Source organism: Hemiscyllium ocellatum, chromosome 3, assembly GCF_020745735.1.
Source record: "Hemiscyllium ocellatum isolate sHemOce1 chromosome 3, sHemOce1.pat.X.cur, whole genome shotgun sequence".
In the NCBI taxonomy this organism is placed as follows: domain Eukaryota; kingdom Metazoa; phylum Chordata; class Chondrichthyes; order Orectolobiformes; family Hemiscylliidae; genus Hemiscyllium; species Hemiscyllium ocellatum.
Genome location: NC_083403.1, coordinates 32,249,127 through 32,272,683, shown reverse-complemented (window position 1 = coordinate 32,272,683; position 23,557 = coordinate 32,249,127). Strand labels below are relative to the sequence as shown.

The window sequence follows — 23,557 nt, the reverse complement described above, 5'->3', positions numbered from 1 at the left end:
AGCAGAAAGGCAGCAACTCCTGAACTCTGGAAGCTTCAGTTTCCCCTCGGTCTTTCCCATTGCACTGAGTAACACACCCACAACAGCTCCGATAACAAATTCAATAAAATAAGTAATTACAGGAAAAAGTACTCTAAGAATTAACGGGAACAAAAGCTAACAAATCCTCTAGACCTAATGATGTAGATCACAGACTTCGAAATGAGATGGGCACCTAGGACATGGATACATTGCAAAGTGGTTTTCTAAAATTGCTTACATTCTGGTACATAAGCAAGGAGTTTAGAAAGTGGGAAATTTCGCACGGTCATTGAACAAATGATGGAGAGGTAAGGCAAAGAACTAACATGCAAATGCAATAGGTGCAATACTTGCCCTTTTCCCTCCTCACTACTGAAGGTCCCATACACTCCTTCCAGTTGAAGCAGCGATTTACCTGCACTTAGAGTGATAGAGCTATTTAGCACAGTAACTGACCTTTCCTCCATGCCAACCAGATATCCTAAATAAATCTTGTCCCATTTCCCAGCATTTGGTCCATATCTCTCTAAACCCTTCCTATTCATATTCCTATCCAGATTCCTCTTAAATGTTGTAATTGTACCAGTCTCCAACACTTCCTCTGGCAGCTCATTCCATACACGCACTACCTTTTGCGTGAAAACATTGCCCATAGGTCCCTTTTACATCTTTCCCCTCTCACCTTAAATCTATGCCCCCTAGTTTTGGAATCCCCCACTCCAGGGAAAAGACCTTGTCTATTTATCCTATCCATGCCCCTCATGATTTTATAAATCTCTATAAGGTCACCCCTCAGCTTCTGACACTCCAGGAAAAATAGATCCAGTCTATTCAGTCTCTCCCAGTAACTCAATCCCTTCAAACCTGGCAACATCCTTGTAAATCTTTTTTGAATCCTTTCAAGTTTCACAATATCCTTCTATAGCAAGGAGACCAGAATTGAACGCAGTACCCCAGAAGTGGCCCAATCAACATCATGTACAATCACAACGTGACCACTCAACTCCTATACTCAATGCGCTGACCAATAAAGGAAGGTATACCAAATGCCTTTTTCACAATCCTGTCTATCTGTGACTCCACCTTCAAGGAACTATGAACCTGCACTCCAAAGTCTCTTTGTTCGGCAACACCCCCAGGACCTCACCATTAAGTATACAAGTCCTGCCCTGATTTGTCTTATCAAAATGCAGCACCTCACATTTACCTTAATTAAATATTCAATCTAGTCTACTGTATTTGCAGCTCACATGTGGCCTCCTGCATACTGGGGAGATGTATCACATACGGGGTGACCGCTTTTCAGAGTACCTATGGTTTCTGGCAAAAATCTCACCAAGCTTCCAGTCATCTGTCACTAACACACCACTATGTCCCCATGCGTCTCAGGCTGACTGCAGTACTCTCGCAAGGCTCAATACAAGCAGGAGAAACAACACTTTGCCTTCCACCTCAGCATTTTACAGACTTCAACACTCAACATGAGTTTAACAATTTCAGAACATGAATAGCCTATCCTCATTTGTTACCTCTCCCATTCCTCAGGAACAAAGGGACCTTATTCTACTGGATCAGTGGCAGAGGAATGGCAGAGATGGAGTTTAGTGTTGAGAGTGTGGTGCTGGAAAAGCACAGCCGGTCAGGCAACATCCAAGGAGCAGGAGAATTGACGTTTTGGGCAAGAGCCCTTCATCAGGAACAAGGCTTGTGAGCCGAGGGGTGGTGAGATAAATGGGAGATGAGTAGGGCTGGAGGGAGAAGGTAGACAAATGTGCAATAGGTAGATGGAGATAATGGTAATGGTGATAGGTGGGAAGAAAGATGGACAGATAGGACAGGACACGAGGGTGGTGTCAAGTTGGAAGGTTGGAGCTGGGATAAAGTGTGGGAGGGGAAATGAGGAAACCAGTGAGGTCCACATTGATGCCATGTCATCGGAGGGTCCTGAGGCGAAGAAGTTCTTCCTCCATGCATCAGGTGGCGATGAAGGTGGCCCAGCACCTGCATGTCCTTGGCAGAACGGGAGAGGGATGTTCGGCCACGGGGTGGTGGGGTTGCTTGGTGCGGGTGTCCCGGAGATGTTCTGCAATGGAAACAGTGAATGACATGTGGAAGTGCAGGTAAAACTCGAATGGATGTAGAAGGCTCCTTTGGGGTCTTAGACGGAGGTGAGGGGGGAGGTATGTGCGCAAGTTTTGCAATTCCTGCAGTGGAGGAGAAGGTACCGGGAGGGGAGGGTGGATTGGCGGGGGCATTGACCTGACCAGGGAGTCATGGAGGGAATGATCTTTACGGAAAGCAGTTAGGGGTGGATAGGGAAATATATCTCTGGTGGTGGGGTCCATTTGTAGGTGGCAGAAATGGCAGAGGATGATGCTATGTGTAACGAGGTTGGTAGGATGGAAGGTGAAGACCGGGAGGGGGGGTTCTGTCCTTGTTGTGGTTGGAGGGGTGGAGTTCAAGGGCGGAAGTGCAGGAAGTGGATGAAATGTGCTGGAGTGCATTATCGACCGCATGGGAGGAGAAATTGCGGTCTTTCTGCAATTCTCCACCTTTTCCTCCGCTGTATTGATGTTGTATCTGGTGTGTTATGTGGTGGAACTAGTCATCCTGGGAGCAGATGCGTTGGGGGTGGAGGAATTGGGTATAAGGGATAGCATTTTTACAGGAGGCAGGATGGGAAGAGGTGTAGTCCAGGTAGCTGTGGGAATCGGTGGGTTTGTAGAAGATGTCTGTGTTGAGTCAGTCACCATTGATGGAGATGGAGATGAAGAGGTCCAGGAAGGGAAGGGAGGTCCAGGTGAACTTTAAGTTGGGGTGGAATGTGTTGGTCAAGTTGATGAACTGTTCAACCTCCTCTAGGGAGCACGAGATTGTGCCAACACAGTCATCAATGTAGCAGAGGAAAAGGTGGGAAATGATGCTTGTGTAATTGTGGGAGATGGACTGTTCCACCTAACTGACAAAGAGACAGGCATAGCTGAGGCCCATGCAGGTACCCATTTCACCTGAAGGAAGGGGAAGGATTCAAAGGAGAAATTATTGAGGGCGAGGGCCAGTTCAACCAAACAAATGTGTGTGTCAGTGGAAGGGTACTGGTAGGGACGCCGGGAGAGGAAGAAACAGAGGGCTTGGAGGCCTTTGCCATGGCGGATAGAGTTGTAGAGGACTGGATGTTTATGAGGCAAGATTTGACAGACTCAATTGCATTCACTCTTTGGATTTGATTTGATGTGATTTGATACAATTTATTGTTGTCAAATCCACCTAAGGTCAGAAGTCACACAACGCTAGGTTATAGTCCAAAAGATTTATTTGAAATCACAAGCTTTCAGAGCACTGCCACTTCGTCAAATGAAGTGATTTCAAATAAACATGTTGGACTATAACCTGGTGTCATGTGACTTGAACTTCTCCACCCCAGTCCAATACCGCCACCTCCACAACATATACTGGGAAAAGTTTTGTTTTGCATGCAGTACAGGCAGAAACGAGTGGATTGAAACATACAAGATCCTGAGAAGTCCTGTCAGAGCACAGATGGAGATGCTGTTTCCTTTAACTGAGGAATCTACAAACTAGGGGCCATTGTTTCAAAATCAGGGGTTGCCCGCTTTTTTTTCCTCAGAGGAGATCATGAGTCGTGGAAAGGGTCTTACGAAATCCTTGAAATCTTTGCAGCATGACATCTCTGTGTGATGTGTAGGAACAGATATTCCTACACAGGGCTGTTGGTAATGGTCCTTTCAGATCATTGCTCTACCACTGGATCAGATCATGTTGTCATTTCTGTTAAAATGTCAAAATAAATACAAGTGCACTCCCGCCTCAACCTCTCCCATCCCCGATCCAACCCTGGCCACCCACTGGTCACCTATTTGCTCCTTTTCAACGATGGCATTGGGTGATATTTAGTTCATTCCATTCAGATCATTCCCAAGGTAGTAAAAGGCAGAACCACAAAATATTCCAGAGATTGATTGACAGCGCTACTACAGTGCAATATTACCTCCACTACCTCAAACATTCACTCCTCTCACACTGACATGATGTGGAGATCCCGTATTATAGTTTCCTGTATTCACATGTGTGCAGTGCAATCACTAACTCTCATGTATGAACTCAAGCTAAGCAATTCAGACGTAATATTGCAATGTCCTTCGGCATGTCATGAAAGCTCACTGAGATAGAGTCTGAGGGCTTCATGCCATGGTACAATGATGACATCATGAGGATTACATTAACTTATAACCAATGGATGAGATTTAACTCTGCAGTGCTGCCACATCCAGTCATCGATGGTGGTCAACAATTAAACAATTTCCTTGGGAAGACTCCACAAATATCTCCATCCTCAATGATGGAAAAGCCAAAATGATCGTTGCAAAAGATAATGCAGAAGCTTTTGCAATATATTTCAGCCAGTAGTACCAAGTGATTGATCCATTTCAGCCTCCTCCCAAGGTCTCCAGCCTCCTCCCGAAGTCTCCAGCATCACGGGTGTCAGCCTTCAGCCAATTCGAATGAATGAAAAAGCTTTAGTGTTACGTGTACACAAATGAGTACAGCAAAAAGCCATTTACAGCACCATCTTAGGTACAATTCTACCTAAGTACAATCCTTAGTTACAGAATAGAGAAATGAAGAAAAATATTCAGCTATACACATATGACCATAGGTCAGAAAAACAAAAAGGAAAATTTTTTAAAAATTACAGTCTCTCTCCAAAGTAGACCAGGGCAGGGGCCTCCGTATAGTCTGACAGCTGGCTACCGCCACGCCCTGCACTGGGCCACCGGCACCCCAGCTCCAGGCAGCTAGCATCCCAATCCGATTCACTCATATGATATCGAGAAATGGTTGGAGGCACTGGATACTGCAAAGGCTATGGGCCCTGACAACATTCTACCTGCAGCAGAGGACGTGTGCTCCAGAACTTGCCATGCACCAGCCAAGCTACGCCAGTACAATACAGTACTCTTACTGAAAAGATGGTGGAAGCAGAATCTTTGAATACTTTTAAGGCAGCCGTGGGTAAGTTCTTGGTAAGCAAAAGGGCAAAAGATTTATCGTGGGGTGGGGGGGAATGTGGCATAATCAAATCAGCCATTACATAAATAAATGTTTTGAGAGGCTAAGTGCCTTCTCCTGCTCCTTGTTCAGATGCAATATTCCACAAACAGCAATAAATAATGAATAGAACCTATTTTTGTGAAGCTGCTGGAGGAGTAAATTATGATCAGAAGACCGGAGATAACTACCTAGCTCTTCTAAGCTATATCTCAAGAGTTTATACAATCACCTGAGTATAGGTAACACCTCGGTTTAACATCTCATCTGGATGCTTTCCATTTGTGTTTGCTGCTGTCTTGGATATCAGACATCTTGGTCTGGGTTGAGAATTGGAGGATGTTAACAATGGGTACAACAGATTCAAATCCTATTTCTCAGAACAGCACAAAACTAATTTTTCAATAAATGGTCCTCTATCTTTTGGCCTTGCCCTGCACCATATTCCATGCAATGCTGAATAGATGTTCACTGTGTGAATATTTTTCTTCTTAACTGACTGAGGGCACTCCTCTGTATTAGCTTACAAATAGAAGCAGCTCACTAAGATGCCAGCAGTAGGTCACTACTGTATATTTCTTGATGCAAACTTCTCCACATATTCAGTTTGTTCTTTTTTGTCTCATTTACCCCGGGTATTTTTGGTGTCTAACCACTTTGCAGCACAGCATGTTGCCAAACAGATTCCATTATAAAGTGACTGAGGTGATGAGATCTCAATCTCAGATGAATTAACAGCCCCAACTGCTTTTGAACAGCAAGGCGGTTACACGTTGGGGAACTGTTTAAATGACATGGTTATTCGCACACCCTTGAAACAAAAATATTGCCGAACAGTTTGCACCAAATGAAAATAACCGTTACAATACTTGTTTTTAATGCAGAGTTCCATATGAAATATGACATGGGTGGAGACCACTTAGAGGGATTGGAAATATAAAACTGTGTCATAAGTCATAGAACAAATTTGTTATTACAGAATATGACTTTTGTTGGCAATACCCACCACGACAGACATACAAAGTCTGTTGGATAAACAGCTCACTCATACAGAAAACAGCACACAAATCTTACTGTGTTCGATAATTAAGGCTGATGGGTGAACAAAAGACTGACTAATAAGAGTTTATCACTGCAATTATTTAGGTCTGGCCGCAGCAGGTACTTTTTGTAGTTTTTTTACTTCCCAACTATACACTTTACAGAGACTCCAGGGGGTGAATGTGCAGACTATTCCCAGTGCAAACAACTCTTTTCCATTGCTTTGAACAAAAATACTTGTCAGGCTAAATACTCCAAACATTACAAGAAAAGAATTATTTGAAAATTATTAGCCAAATTATGTGCTGAGGTGATATTAATGATACAAAAATCTTTCAATTCATTTGTAAAATGCTGAGGTATAGATTCCTCCAGATTACTGCAGTAAACACTGCAGCATGTAATCAAGCTGGAGAAAGCATTTGCCAATGAAAATTCAATCCAGTGTCAGAAGACTGAACATGGAAAGGGGATTTTGTGTAGATTTTAAAAACAGATCAGTAGAACTCCTTCAGAAAGACAAAAGATATTTAATTTGCATCTCTTTATCAACTAGCTAACAAAATTACTAGTAATTATAACCAACAACACATGGACATCCACATGATCAAATCAAGTTCACTGCACATTTTCAGCTTCTCGCTTATTTTACACAAATTGCACACATCTGAGGTATGAGATCATATTTATGGATCAGGGTAAAGTTATACTTTGTGTTTACCAAAACACCAAGAAAAGTACTTATTAATGGTGCATCCAATATTGCAATGCCATTTTCACTGGCATGAGTAGTCATTCTATCAATCTATAATATTAAGAAGGTACTTGGAGATCTAGACCCCTGCAAAGGGGTTTCTTGGTTAGAGATCAGTCAAAAGAATCACTTGGAGTACAGTCTGTTTAAAGCAAGGCTACTTTGCTTTAATAAATTAAGGCAGCCTGGTGCAGATTTGTCCAGCAACACAGAGATTAAAAGCTTCTGTGTTCTGTGGAGAAATGGTGCAATTGGACACACATTGGGGTGCAATGCTTAACTTTGAACTTTATTTCTTTAATTTTCTACTTTATAGAAAGAATTGTAGTGTTAAACGTTCTAACTTATTTTCTTTTTTTTGTACTTAGATAGCTTTATAATGGGGCCGGTAATGAGGACATTGTATACTTTTCACTGTACTCCAATACCCAGTACTCGAGTAAACACACAATATAAACCCAAATGTAACCTTCTTGAAAAGGGAAAAAAAATACAGGGGCCAAGGAAAAAGAATAGTGGAGTGAGACTAATTGAATCTCTCTACCTAAATGCTGGGATCGGCCAAATTGCCTTTTCTGGGCTTTGTGATATTTACCCCCTCAGTTAACTACATTTATTAAACATACTAATAATGTCCCAAGGGGTTAACCAGATGACATTAATAAAAATCAAAACCACAGACAGTAACATCAAAGCAGACAACTACAAGTTTTCAACGAAAGTAGTAGCTTTTAAGGAGCATCAAAGAAGAGGGGGCAAAGAGATAGAGAGAAGTTAAGGGACTAAACCTCTGAGCTTGGGAGCCAGACGGCTTAAAGCACAACCAGCAACAGTGAATCAATTTAAATCCACGGTATGCAAGTGCCATCATCACTTGTCCATCTTCTGTGGTAAGAGGTTGGTTCATAAACAGGCTGTTAAATATCATGTAGAGTCTTGATGGAGAAACCATGAGCTACTCAAAAAACAACCAAAACCAAAAACTATAATTATGGACATCTTTGGCCAACAGTTCCATCAAAACGATAGGAAGCGAGACAGTAGTGGATAAGTAAAGGTCCAAAAATTGGAAAAAAGTAGGAAAGACTTACACTTCTTTTTTATTCTAAGGAAAGACTGATGGTTAGATTGTCCATCATTTGATGTTCCAATTGCTTTAAATTCACTGATGTACTTTTAAAAGGCAGTTACTGCTATAACCCAGGAGAGTCAGTAGCCAGTTTGCATACAGCAAGTTCCCACAAACAGTAATGTGATAACAATCTGGTAATCAGACTTCTTGATTTTGATTGAGGGGTTAATATTGAGAAAAACCTCAGTTTAACGTCAACTTGAAAAGACTATCTTCAATGCAGAAAAATAAAAGGATATTCTAATCTATTCTCAGACTTACTCATTTTTGCACTAAAATTTGAGCCCTGCATTTTATGTTCATATTCTATTTGGAATCTGTAGCCAGAACCTTCTGACTCAGGTGAAAGACCCATCAATTGAGTCAGGGCTGGCGAACAGAAAATACACGCGTATAAGTTTCAGAACAGGATTTACATTCCAAAAGGATAATGATTCCCCCGATTTGTTTATTGGAGGGAGTGTAGGTTTAGGAAATTTTAACCATTAATGCAAATCTGATAGCTATCTGTTTTTAGACATTTTGCAGACATGATCTAAGTACACAGAATGGGAATGGAATGCAATAAATTTTCAATAAGCCACACCATGTTCTCACCATGTTCTCAAGTAAACAGAGCTTCCTGCCTTTTGCAGAAAGTGGTACAGATCTGATTACTCAAACTGATACTAAAAAAGGACAGTTCAACTCAACAGCAAAGTCTTGATGTTTGAAAAAAAACGTTGCTGTGTAATAGATCATCATTACCCAAGAGATAAATACTCTCCATTAACAAATCTTACCTGACGCACCTTTTACACTCAAGGCTGACAGCCATAACTGCACCAATTCTAAATTCACAGCTTTTCCATCATTGGAAAATGTCCAGCTAATGGTTCAAAGTGAACACTTATTATTTGGCAATGAGAACCAAGTGTTATAATATTTTACTCAAATCCTAAACAGACATACCATTCATTAATATTTCTGCCACCTCTCAAATGCTCAAGTGGAGTTGAAGTAAAACGAATGCCTTGGTTTTCAAAGGGTGCCTAGAGTGCCCATTTTTTTTTAAAAAACGCTTCTCAATTTTTCAATTTCTTACTAGGTATATTTTATTTTTGTCAATTTGTTGCCTTCAGCAGCCAACAGCCCATCCATTCAGCCACTGGAGTCATTCACATGCGCTGCTGATTTCCCCTCCTTCCAGTGAGAGACCATAGCCTCCAAGTTCTTCCTGGTTTCCATCCTCACCTGAAATCAGCTTTCTCAACTCTTGCCGGGATTGAAGTAATCCTGGTCACCTTCTGATACTTTACTCAAATCAGCCATTTTCCATGTCTCAAGTTCAACACTTCATGTGGTGAAATCCTTTTTCAGCAAGGGATCAGAAATAAGCTCATTCCTCATCCTCTCACACAGCTCATTCATCCATATTTTCACCAAGACAGTAGACCACAATCAGAAATGGGAGCCCTGTTTAATGACTTTGCCCTTCATTGCCCAGTTCAGATTTGTTCCAGTCTAACCTACACAGAAGCAGCCAGCAAATTTCTAATTAATATTTCTTCTCATTCCCCAATTTTGGAATCAACAATGAATCTATTTTACATTCTCTCTTCTTCCTCACTGATTTGCTGCAACTGGGTAAGAGGATCTGCAGAGTTTAGGCCAGTTTTAACAAACACGGATAGCATGTTGCCAGCTTCACCAAGTCATTATTTGCCTCCACCCTCTGGTGTCATATTGCCTTCCAGCTGATGACTGACATATAATCTGTGTTGAGAATCAATGCCTTACCTTCCACGTTCATTATCTCAGGGTGAACTGAATGTTCACAACTTCAGGATGCTATTCCACTAGGAAGTACATTTCCAAACCCATGTCTTTCTCATTGCAACAACAGGTAACTTTCAGCTCTGTAACATCACAGCCAACTCCCAGGTCAGTCCACCTGCTGCTGAAACAACATAAATGACTCTAGGCTTGACCACTCATGCTCTCCTGGTTGGGCTACCCTCCATAAACGACAGCAAATGGAAAAGTTGGCAGCATGTTACTTATCCCGTTTCTAATTCTCTCATTCTATTCTTCTGACAGACATTGCCTCCCTTAAACTTTTATCCTCAGTCTTGAATCAATCCATGCCCTTAACCCTCCCCCATGCATTCCAACAATTCTTGCATTTCCCTAACCAACCAGTAGAGAGCTACACAAAGTCACAAAGGCTCGATACCCTGACAACTTCATAAACCTACTTCCTCTTTAGCTCTTTTATGATACTGGGAGAGTTGGAATTCAGAAGTGAACATTGGTCAGAGTGCAGATGGAAGGCTCCATTCAGTTTCAGGGCACTGAACCAACGACAACGTTTACTGTCCTGATGGGATTTTATTTTTTAATGTCTTCTTTCACAAGACGTGAGCGTTTCTGTCTGGGCCAGGTTTTATTGCTCATCACAAACTGACCTTGAGAAGGTAATGGTCAACTGCCTTCTTGAAATGCTGCGTATTTGTAAGCATAGCACCTTGGTTCAAGACGTTAAATTGAAGCAGGCAGTATCAATTTTCTTTTATTTTGTTGAGTCTTGACGGTTGAAGTGTCATTAAATCAAAGCCTTTAACACAATAACAGGACTCCATGTGAAAAACGTTTTCTCTGATGATTGTCAGCAAGGAAGCAGAATCTGAAAGTTAGAGCTAGACCATTTAAGAGTGAAATTAGAAAGCATTTTTCTACCAAAGGATACTGGAAATCTGACTCCAGATCCCCAAAAAGTCATGGATAATAGCAATTTGGGATAAATGAAAGTGTTTAAGGCTGAAATCTCTATTAGATAGGAGTTAAGAGGTAGCTTAGGTATAACCTATTTGGACGATACACAGGTTTAAAGGGCTCAGTGGCCTACTCCTGGTCCTATAATCAAAACATGCCATATTGACAACACAGGAGGTGAGAAACTGAAAACTTCATGCTCAGCCTGCAAGCACCTTGTGTAAACAGTGAGCCCATCAATACTATTCACTTACTTTGTGTCTTGTCAGTTTTCATCCAAGTCTTTCAATACAACACGCTCGCCTGCTTTGTGATATTGTTGCAGGAAAAACTGAGTTTTACTGAGAGGTGGATTGACATTGACGGCAACACTGACTATCCCACCCTTCAGGATGGAGGTTGTGGTGGTAATGGCACTCAGCCTGGAAAAAAATTTATTTCAGTTGAAAAGCACAGCCGTTCTGATCATGTTTCCCGAATTCAGTAGAGTTCATTAACTTACTAAAAATGCAACATTTGTCCAGTATTACAGATGATGCTTAATTACTGTAATCTGTGCTAGTTATCCACTTTTATTGCTTTTGTAAAAAAAAAGGCTCCTGGCAAGAATTTAGTTAGATATAAAAGGAAACGTTTCCATAAAACAAGCTACTGTTTCACTCTAGTCTGTGCAACCCTATCATTATTTTATAAAAACATGCCATTTCTAAAGGGGAGTTATGTCACCACACCACACCAGACCTCTAACTGGTTACACCATTCCATTCTTGGACACTACTTTGCTCCACGGAAAATTAGGGATTAAATCAATTTTGACAAGTCAAGCACCGGCCAGCCATTTTTTGAAGGTACAGGCAAAGTATCAGATGGAAGATGAGCCTGAAAGCACCTGGAAGGAGACAGCGGGACGTAGAAATAACACAAACCTCTCCTGACACCATCAGCCATAGCTGCTCCTTTGTCAGCCTGGCAAGCTGCCTGCAATAGGAACTCTACAAAAGTCAAAACTCCACTCCTACGGAGACAATCCAGACAGGAGCAGGAAAATCACGGCAAGAAGAAAGCCCAAATCTACAGCTACCAATCAAAATACCTAATTTTTGCAACTGGGGAGGTAAACATTTTATGCTCAGCAATTTGTCCATCTGGAGTCTTTATACAAAAGCAAATTACAGACTTTAAACCACTCAAAAAGTTGTAACAAAAGGAGATCATGGAATTTTCAAAAAGGAAATTGAAACAGATGTCAAATTCTCAACAAACCTCACTGTAGCAGGCTGCTGTATTAGAATCAGTTACTGCTCTCTAACAAGGATGCTGTGCATTCTTAACCTTGTACACAATAATACTTGGGAAAATATGCATTATATCAGCCTGTTCAGAATAGTATCCTAATATATTCACAACAGTTTTATTTTTCCAGTTATTCATACAAAGCATGTCACAACCAAGGCTGGAGAAACACAGCTTTACCCGAAGTCCCACTACTCCACAGGTCACAGCAAAAAATCAAACTCCTGTGCTCAGTTAAAAAACCTTAGCTATCAACAAAAAGACTAGTCAGGATTTTTCGGAACATAATGATGCATTTATTACCAAAAGTTTGCAACTGTTTAACATACACAATCAACATAGAAGCATAAATGCTTACCCCTCTAAATATCTCCAAAACACACACGCACTCTCTTCAGGAAGCAATGAAACAAAAACATATTTCTCAGTGGAGATTTGCCTTCCAGAAAAATAAAACCTTGGCCAATGGGTAATTCTTGAAGGCAAAAGGATACAACATAGGATGTTCAGGAGTCTGTTGCTCTGATGTTCTATCACACATACTCATTATTATTTATGCATAGTTGCCTTCTGAGTTTTTGCAGACACTGCTTGCTCAATAAATATAATCCTGAGATGTTCTTTCAAAAGAACAAATAGGTTTTACCCTGAACTGAAGGAGATTTTCTTTTCATAAATATGAAAGATCAGCTGAGACGTTTATCCATAGGAAACTTTCCTCCAACTCAGCTTGTTTCTGGCAGGATTCCCTCCAAGCCAATCACTGTTTAAAAACTGTCCCAACAAGAAGTTATCCCTAGTCACATGAGTTTCAAGAAACTCAACGTACACAAGAAAATTTAATAAACTTTAGATATGATCACTTTAAAAGAAACTACTCCAGGTATATCCACAAAACATCAACTAAATTCCTTTTTTCCACAATCCTTCAAAACCAAATCTTTCAAATAATATTAAATACAGAGCATCTTCATCACCCTTGTGCTTTTGGACTAGAACAGTATTTACTGCCCACCCCTAATTACCCGAGAGAAGACGGTGGCAAGTTGCCTTCTTGAACCACTGTAGTCCATGGGTGTAGGAATACCCAATGTGCCATTAGGATGGCAGCTCTAGGAGTTTGGTCCAGTTACAATGATGCAGTTCCAAGTCAGGATGGTGTGGCTTGGAGGGAAACCTGGTGGTGGTGGTATTTCCATACATCTAGAGCCTCTATCCTTCTATGTGGTAGGAGGTTGTTGTTTTGAAGACATCGCAGAAGGAATCTTGACATGTTGCTGCAGTGCAACTTGTAGACTGCACACACTGCTGCCACTGCTAAATCGGTGGCTGAATGTTGTCCAGGTCTTGATACATGCAGTAACAGGCTGTTTTATGATCAAAATTCAGAACTGAATAAAACTCTCAGCAATTACTTCATGAAATATTGTCTGTTAGGGTATTATACACCAAATCAAATAACAGCCACAAGCATATTAAATTGGAATACTGCAAAGTGGGCTCCTTGCTCTACCAATTTCACCACCAAAAATGGATGGATAATGAAACATGTCGTGGTTCTGCTCGCCGAGCTGGAAGTTTTTGCTGCAAATGTTTCGTTCCCTGGCTAGGGAACATCATCAGTGCTAGCCAGGGAACGAAACGTTTGCAGCAAAATCTTCCAGCTCGGCGAACAGAACCACAACAACGGACACCCGAGCTTCAAATCTTCAACCAGACTTTAAATAATGAAACATACTGGCTGTATGTTTAGTGTAAAAGGACACATGAATCCCTCTGAACACCTTTTAATAGTCACTCCTCACTAATAAATAAACTATATACCTTCCCATTCCTTTAAATAATTTCACATTTCCCCATATCATACACCATCTGCACTTGTCCTTTCAAATAAACTTTCAATATTCCTTTAGAAGTTCTTTGTATGCTCAAGGCATACTTTTCTTACCTAGCTTAGTACCATTACATATAGTCTCTTCATCTAACTCATTTATCAATCATAAACTGCTGAGAACCCAGTTCAAATCCCTGTTGCACCACATTAACTTAATCTGCAGTATAAAAAAGGATCCATTTATTCCTGCTTAGTTTTATGTCTTGAACCATTCTTCATCCCTTGTTAAAATATAACTCTTAATTCAATGAGGCTATATCTTGCCAACCTTTTGAGAGTCCTTATGAATGCCTTTTCCAAACTTAAATTGAACTACATCCTTTCATTCCACATCAACATCCCGGGGGTTTGTCACTGACAACAATCTAGCTGGACTGACCATAGAAATACCTTGTCTACAAGGCAGTTCAGAGACTGGGACTCCACTAGCCTAATGACTGCCTAATGCCAACGCATCATCCAAGAGAGAGAAGTCAGCAGTGTAATGAACATTCTCCATTTGTCTGGAGGGGTGCCAACAGCAATCAAGAAATTCAACAGCAAGAACAAGACAGCTAACTTGAATGCTACCCGATTAACCAACATTTCAACATTTATTCTCTTCAAAATAATGCATAATAGCTGCAATGTGTACCACGTACAAAATATAATGCAAGAACTTACCAGATTAGAATAGATTTCCTGCAGTATAGAAACAGGCCTTTCGGCCCAACAAGTCCACACCCACCCTCTGAAGAGCAACCCACCAAGACCTATTCCCCTACATTTACCCCTGACTAATGTACTTAACACTATGGACAATTTAGGATGACCAATTCACCTAAACTTCACATCTTTGGATTGTGGGAGGAAACTGGAGCCACTGGAGGAAATGCAGACACAGGGAGAATGTGCAAACTCCACACAGACAGTCGCCCGAGGTGGGAATTGAACCTGGGTTCCTGGGGCTGTGAGGCAGCAGTGCTAACCAATGAGCCACCATGCTGTTTCTTAGACAGCACCTTCCAAACTTATGACCAACTGCCATCCGAACAAGGAAAGCAGACACATGCAGACACCATGACTACCACTACCTCCGAGCTACACATCACCCTGATTTGGAACTAAATCACCATTATTTCAGTGGCCAAAATTCAACAATGCTGTGGGTGTACCTTCATGCCAATGACTGCAGTAGTTCAAGAACACAACTCATCATCTTCTCCTAAGCTCCTGCTGGATTAGACAACCTGGCATTGATCCAGGCACCAGAAATGAGAATGAGAAAAGTTGATCCTGCCAACCCTGCAAAGCCCTCCTTACAGCTGTCCATGCTTTGGACACTACAACCAATTTTTCATAATACAAATTTTACCCAAGTGATTTTGAGGCAAATGAGGCAAAGGGAGACAGAATTTGATTTGCAGTTCAACAAATTATTATTAAAAACACCATATGAGCATTTCCCAAATTTTCCCAATATTTACCCTTTATCAAGATCTGTCTGAGATAGGGTATTACCTGCAATGATCCATGTGATTGAGCTGGGTCGTTGGAATCTCCTTCCTTTCTGACAAAAGGCTGGCTCCCTTCCACGAAGGTGGGTCTCCCAGGTCATGGGGTGCTTCTCCTGGCTCCTCCTGGGTTGCCACACAGCCTTCTGCCCTGAGTCTTGCTGTAAGTCTTTCCTGAGGGGTAGCTTCCAGGTGTGTGCTTTGATCATCCTCGCCCCAGACCTTCCAGAATGTTGTGTGGCCTTTGGCCAATGGAGAAATTAGCAGGCTTCAAAGTATCCAATGACACTGCGCCAACTCCCTTCACTGTTGCCATGCCAGGAAGGTACAAAGTGCAAAATCTCAGGCACTGGCCGGAAGTCAACGTGCCAAAAAGTCTGATCAATGCTTCTTCAATGCACATCCCTCGGGCTGGTGTAACTGGTTCGTCTTGAATCTTTCTTGCCTCCAAGACCTTGGTTTGCCTTGTTCTCAATAGCTGATAGCTACTGGCTTCTGTTTAATTTAGAGAATTAAATTTTCTGTCAGGTGCAATTTCTCCAGCTCTGGGTCAATTTAGAATGTCCAATTTAGGCAGATGGGGGCTCATGTCAAAATTGGAAGAGCTGTCTCAAAAACTAGTCAAACAAGCATGACATGGTTATACACATGGAATCGTAATCTTAAAGACAATGTCCCAGAAACCACCATCACCACCTCTGGGTTTCTCCTTCCCCAGCAGAAGTGGCAGCATAGTTATATGCAGTTCGGAGGGCAACTGCTCCAGGAATCCTCCATATTGCCTCTAGATCCCATGAAGTCTCATGCCTTCAGATCAAACATGGACAAGGAAACCTCCTGCTCATTCTATGTACAGTCCTCCCCTCCAATGACCTTATTAAATTGTGCAGCAGAGTAGGTGGACCAAATTAGGAGACAGCGAGGTCTGCAGATGCTGGAGATCAGAGTTGAGAGTGTGTTGCTAGAAAAGTACAGTAGGTCAGGCAGCATCCGAGGAGCAGGAAAATTGACGTTTCAGGCCAGAGTCCGGAAACGCCGATTTTCCTGCTCCTTGGATGCTGCTAGATGGACCAAATTCCTACACTTGCTCCTAAATAGCGTACTCTTGCTCTAAATGGCATGTTTGTATGTGCTTACTTTGCAATCAACTATAGAAAGTTTGTTAACCAAATGAGGTGACAACAAATGGTAAGACACTGAGAAGTGTAAAGGAAGAGGGAAATCTTGGAGTGCGTGTCTACAGACTCCTGAAGATGGTTGGACATGAACAGAAAGAAAACATAGGAACTCAAGAGTACAGACCATTCTGCCCATCAAGCTTTCCCCACTATTCAATTAGAATACGACTGATCATCGACCTATCCTTACATACAGATAAGGAAGGACACCACTTCAACTGGGACAACACATCCATCTGAGAACAAGCCAAACAGACACACACACGAGAATTCCTAGAAACAGAGTTCCGGTTGGAATGCCATCAACAAACACATCGAGTTAGACCCCATCTACCACCCCCTGAGAAAAAAAAGCAGAAATTGATATCACCAGAGGAAATGACATCACCAACCCAAATAAACCCAAACATACAAATAGAAAGCAGGAATCATGTACAGTACTTCGCCTGAGGGCCAGTGAAGATGTTACCTAGTAGGGTGACAAAACGTCTGGAAATGAACCTTCCAGCTCACCGAGCAAACCTACATATCCAGAACCTCAACCTGAGCTACAAATCTTCTCAAAACTCGCTAGCTACCTCAATACATTTTCCTGCGTTATCTCCATTTCCCTTGATGCTATTGGTCTCCAGAAGTCTATCAATTGTTTTCTTGAACTTGCTGAATGATTCAGCTTTGACAACTCTGGGGCAGAGAATTACAATAGAACAGCAGACCACGGTTCAGGAAACTGGTGTTGCACTAAAGAGAGAGTACAGAGGAGATTTACAAGGCTAGTGCCAACAATGAAAAATTTTAGTCAAACGGAAAGACTGGATAGGCTAGGGTTATTTTCTTTGGAACAGAAGACTCTGAAGCAGACCTATTTGAAGCGTTTAAATTGACGTATCTATGTGTAGTTGATGAGAGACACTAACAGAATTGTCCTGGTTCAAAGATCCATCACCAAGGGGACACAGATATAGTGTTAGAGATAGGAGGCTTAGGTGGAATGAGAGAGAAAATATTGTTACCCAGAGGGTGGGGAGGGAAGTTCCTGAAACTCACTGCCTTAGCAGATGGTAGAGACAGAAACCCTTAAAATATTTCAAGACAACCTTGGTATGCATTTGAAGTGTCGTAAAATACAAGTGCTATGGGCAAAAGCCAGAAAGGGGGATGAAGTCAGGGAGTTAACTTTTAACCAGAAAGAGACATAAGGAGTTGAAAGACCTTCAGTTGTGCTATAAACGTCGAATCTTTCTACAACACCATAATAGAGCCCATCATCGAGTTACCAAGATGTCACAACTGACAGAAACATAAATACAAATCCTGAAAGCACAGCCCGCCACTCTTTCTGCTGGTTCATTACCCAGCTCACCTGCAATGCCAGTCATATGCTTTAGTTTAAACTTTCAAACTTATCCCCTTCTTTTTGTGTGTAGCAGATTCAATTCAATTTCAATAGTAGTTTGAAACATGGACGGGGAGAAAGAAATAGCTAATTTTGCAGGATTAAACAGGTCATAACATTTCTTTGGAGATATGTGAGAACACCAACAACAGCAGCACTCGAAACCAAATCAACAGCACAGTCCTATTTAAATTTCTTTTTCTATTGTGCATTTTATTCAGCTTGACATCTTACCTGGCTGTGGATATTAAAGGATGCCTTGTCCCAACCAATTTCCTGACATGAAGGGCAATGTTGCTCAGCTCATCACTGAGCAGACAGCGGAGACTCATGAAGGAGGTCGGGTATCCAACAATCTTTTCTGCCTCAGACACCACTTTAGTCCAGGAGGAAGGGGACGCAGTGGAGTAGAGCATGTGACTCCGGCAAGAAGTACCAACTAGAGCTGGACAGATCATTCTCCTCACAGACGGTAACATGGCGTTGGGGCTTGGTGATATTTACTTTTTTTAAAAACTTAGGAAATGAAATGGTCCCTGTGAATCCAAGCTGCAAGTAGAAGGGGTACACCCAGAGAAAGTCATTGGCTGATCCTGGCAAGACAAACATAAAAATTCTGTTAAAATAAAATCCAAAAAAACTGTGGGTGCCAGAAATCTGAAACAAAAACAGAAATTGATGGAAAATCTCAGCAGGTCTGGCAGCGTCCAGATCCCAACGTTTCAGATCCCATGACCCTTGTTCAGAACAGTTAACTGATTGCTCACCATAAACGCTGTCTGACTCTGCTGAGATTTTAAAGCAATTTCTATTCTTCTGTAAGAATTCAATAACTAATTATGTTTGTCCCTAATCATTTTTTTTAACGAAACTGACCATTTGTTTTTTTTCACACGGAGTTTTGGCTCTGATTCTGGACAGCATTATTTTATCCACATTCAGTGGCAAACAGTGAATGAATTCCGAAGCAGTCACAAGATCATTTTGAATTCATGTAGTGCTTTTCATGACCTCAGGACATTCACAAGCATTTTACAGGTAATTAAGTACATTAGAACTCTTGCAAAGATGAAGGATTTCAATACGAATGACGATCATTATTTTATCTATTTGCAAAGGAGAATATAGGGAAATATAGGGAATAAAAACAAAATGTTGGAAATGCCCATCAAATCTGGCAGTACCTAAGGAGAAAGAAACAGTTTATGTTTCAGGTCTGTAATCCTTCATGTGTAGCATATGAGCTGTGACAACAGTTACAGTTACTCTTGTGCCCTGACCTGGATAGGTATGGCTTTTGCGCATGCAGTTCCTCAAGTTCTCCAAAGATACATCAAATAAACACTGACAAAAATTCCAAATAAACCAATGAACTATATTCAAGGATGAGATAGACACATTTTTAAATCAATGAGGAAATTAAGAGTTATGGGAAAAGGCAATAAAGTGGAGGTGAGGATTATCAGATCAACTATATCTCATTGAATGGCAGAGCAGACTCAACAACTTCTGTTCCTATGTCTTAAGACCTTACATTTGTTTCATTTCGCAATTAGGTAAAAATGTGGCTGCAAGGCAATGATGATTAAACTCAGTGCATTCAGTTAACTTATTTTTAAATAACTGTACAAAGTAAAGACCATCTGAAATTTCCACAAATCTTAAACCTCATGTTCAGTCCCAACTTCTCATTCTCTCAGTCAGCTTGACTGCTTTTGCTGCATTTTCTTCCACTAATTTACCAGCTGCCAGCCTGTGTTTTTTTTAAAAATTGTGCTCTTCAAACCTAAAGGAGCGACGTGTGTTCGTCAGGGGATCGGCCAGAGTTGGTGAATCCAAGCTGACTCTAAGGTGCTTTCTTCTTCACTGTCTTCCAGAAAGCTGGTGTCGACCAATTCCATGCCCTAAACACTATGGCTGAATCCACCTATGCTGCCTCTGCAATACACTTAAACAGGACAGCTCCCATCTTCCGGCAGTTAGGCACACTATCATCTTTGAACCGATCTTCATCATCCAGCTCCAAGTTGCACATCTTTAATCCTAGTCACTCCTTTTTATTCTCATTCTCACTGTTACACAGTCTCCCAATCATCTATCTTTGGTTCTCTTCTCTTCAATTAATGATTGTATTCACATTACAACTTTAGCATCTCAGCTCTACATACCCCTTGACAACACTTTTGGAATATTGGGTGCAATTCTGGTCCCCTTCCTATAGGAAAGATGCTGTGAAACTTGAAAGGGTTCAGAAAAGATTTACAAGGATGTTGCCAGGGTTGGAGGATTTGAGCTATAGGGAGAGGCTGAACAGGCTGGGGCTGTTTTCTCTGGAGTGTCAGAGGCTAAGAGATGACCTAATAGAGGTTTACAAAATTATGAAGGGCATGGATAGGATAAATAGACAAAGTCTTTTCCCTGGGGTGGGGGAGTCCAGAACAAGAGGGCAGAGGTTTAGGGTGAGAGGGGAAAGATATAAAAGGGACCTAAGGGGCAAAGTTTTCACACAGAGGGTGGTATGTGGATGGAATGAACTGCCAGAGGTAGTGCTGGAGGTTGGTACAATTGCAACATTTATAAGGCATTCGGATCTATCAATATATGCATAGGAAGGGTTTGGACAGATATGGGCCGGGTGCTGGCAGGTGGGTCTAGATTGGGTTGGGATATCTGGTCGGCATGGACGGGTTGGACCAAAGGATTTGTTTCTGTGATGACATTTTTATGTCTCAAATTGGAGCGACTTTGAGTAGTTTTCCTGGCAGTAAGAACTGAGAGAACTAGGGGCTGCATGGTGGCTTAGTGATTAGCACTGCTACCTCACAGCGCCAGGGACCCAGGTTAGATTGCAACCTCTGGCAACTATCTGTGTGGGTTCTTCTGAGTGTTCCAGTTTCCTCCCAGTCCAAAGATGTGCAGTTTAGGTGAATTGGCCATGCTAAATTGCCCCTAGGGTTGAGGGATGTGTAGGTTAGGTGCATTAGTCAGGGGTAAACATAGAGTAGTAGCGGAAATGGGTCTGGGTGGGTTACTCCCTGAAGGGTTGGTGAGGACTTGTTGGACCTAAAGGCCTGTTTCCTCACTGTAGGGATTCTATGAAAAATATCACTCAGTTAGTGAGAATGTAGTTACAAGTGCTTTTTATTGATTCATAGAATGTAGGCATCAGTGGCTGTGCCAGCATTGACTGCCAATCCCTAATTGCCCAGAGGGCAGTTAAGAATCAACCACATTGCTGTGGATCTGGACTCACACGTAGGCCAGACATGGCAGTTTCCCTCCCTAAGGGACATTAGTGAACCAGTGAATCTAGTGACAATGGGTATCACTAGATTCTTAATTCAGTTTTCTATTTAATGCAAATTCCACCATCTACCATGGCGTGATTCAAACCCAGGTCCTCAGTACATGGTCTGAGTTTCTATATTAAGAGTTCAGCAATCATACCACTATACTATACCACTATCTCCCTGAACAACAGGACGTTAGAAATTTACAATGAAGAAGATGACAATCTCCAAAAATTGACTTAACATATTTTTAAAAGATTAGCTGAAATTCTGCAACAGATAGCTTGACAAACTCAGGAAGTTTCGTGGCATCAGTGGAGAGACACAGAATCGACATGAGCCCAATATGACATTTTTGAGCTGAAAGCTGTTGGAAAATAGGTAAATAGATACAAAACAACAACCTGCTTTACAACACCTTTCACAAACTCAGAACTCAAAACATGAACTGTGTTTTTCTGTCCACTGATGCTGCTATCGTGTTCTTCTTATTTCGGACGATATTACAAAGCACAGAGTATGGAAAAGTTAGGCTTTTTTTTAAAGCTACAGTCCTGGACCTCTTACTGTCCAGAATATCAGATCTAACCCATTTCCCTCTCCGGCTTGCACCCGCTGCAATCATTGCACCACTCAGGATACTGAGTAGAAGGGTAACTGCACACAGAGGAATTCCCTTCAGTTAATCGGTGAACTCGTGGAAACGAACAAACTGCAGGTGCCCACCATTGTTTTTTTTCGCAAATTGATACATCAATTGCGTCTGCATTTTTCCAAGTGAAAATTGATCCTGGAAAAGGGAAGGCACGTTCTATTTGGAGCAAACAGAAACTCGACCCCGTGCAGATTCCCTCCCCTCAGTCCTGGAGTTTAAATACAGGCACAAGGGTTTGTTTCTCTGCGGAAGGGACCTGGCACATAAAGAAAAACAAACCGCCTGTCTGCTTCCCGCCGCTAGACCCGGAGACACAGGTCTCCGGCCTCCCCGTCCCGGGCCGAATACCAAATCCCCGTCGGGTCAATGATAAACTCGGTCTGTTTGCGCAACAGGTCCCGCCGACATAAACTCACCGTTTCATGGGCGCCGCCATTTTGCACAATCCACCATACGGCAGGTCGCAAACCTCAAACGGAAACACCCCGCCGGAGCGGCGAGGGCGCGACATCGCCATAAAGTGGAATGCACCTGTGGTGCTCCGTAACGATGGAAACGGCGGTTGGGAGGACGGTGAGACAGCTGGGCGCATGCGTGGCTGATCAATGTTGTCAATGGATTTTGTCCTTCATTAACAGTTCGTTACAGTTTGTTTTATCCACAAGTTTGTTTGTCAACATTTTCAAAAAGTCCAGCGCCGGAAAAGTCTTAAAAAGACAAATTAGTTCATTTGGAAATGATGAGATAAATGAGAATGATAGTTAAAGTAAATCACCATGACACAGGCATGGTGAAGATGAGCAGGCTGTTGTTTTGAAGGTGGTAGGATGTGATTGTAAAGCAATGCTGGAAATCTAAAACATGAACAGAAACTGCTAGAGATAATCAGGCGGTTTTGGCATCATGCCTGGAATAGAAAGAGAGCTGGATCTTGTGCATTTTTGGCGAAGTGCACAATGTGTTAAGTCTGATGGGGTAGTTCTCACTGGGAGTTGTGAGTTATCTCACTGTATCTTACCAAATTCGCTATTAATTACCCAGTGATCTCTATCAGACCCCATTTCGGCCCCATCCTACCAGGCACCTTTCCCAGAATCACACATCGGATATCAGCCCTGAGACCAGAATTCTTGGCATCTGCGCCAGAGTCCTAGTCCCAGGTAGTCATAGAGATGCACAGCCCAGAAATAGACCTTTCCCTGATCAAAGATGAGGGTGATAGGCCGGAGTGGGATGGGGGCAGAGAGGTCAGGAAGAAGATTGCAGGTTAGGAAGGCGGTGCTGAGTTTGAGGGAACTTGAGATCTTGGAACTCAAAACTTAGAGTTTCCCTCAAACTCAGCACCGCCTTCCTAACCTGCAATCTTCTTCCTGACCTCTCCGCCCCCACCCCACTCCGGCCTATCACCCTCACCTTGACCTCCTTCCACCTATCGCATCTCCATCGCCCCTCCACCAAGTCCCTCCTCCCTCCCTTTTATCTTAGCCTGCTGGACACACTTTCCTCATTCCTGAAGAAGGGCTTATGGCCGAAAAGTCGAATCTCCTGTTCCTTGGATGCTGCCTGACCTGCTGCGCTTTTCCAGC

The 23,557-nt window shown here is 42.1% G+C and overlaps 1 protein-coding gene across 2 annotated transcripts in view; it reads right to left on the bottom strand.

The window, feature by feature from the left end:
* The window catches only part of pdss2 (prenyl (decaprenyl) diphosphate synthase, subunit 2), a 182,068-nt gene extending 159,636 nt beyond the window's left edge, over positions 1-22,432 (bottom strand). For both annotated transcript variants that reach the window (XR_009647406.1, XM_060856518.1), the window contains exons 1-2: positions 22,388-22,432; positions 18,261-18,619 (exon numbers count right to left, since the gene is read on the bottom strand). Coding sequence is in view for 1 of the 2 variants with exons in the window: in XM_060856518.1 (XP_060712501.1) it covers positions 18,261-18,505 (245 nt within the window). In the remaining variant the exon portion in view is untranslated. The remainder of the gene's footprint in view (positions 1-18,260; positions 18,620-22,387) is intronic.
* Positions 22,433-23,557: the final 1,125 nt, after the last annotated feature.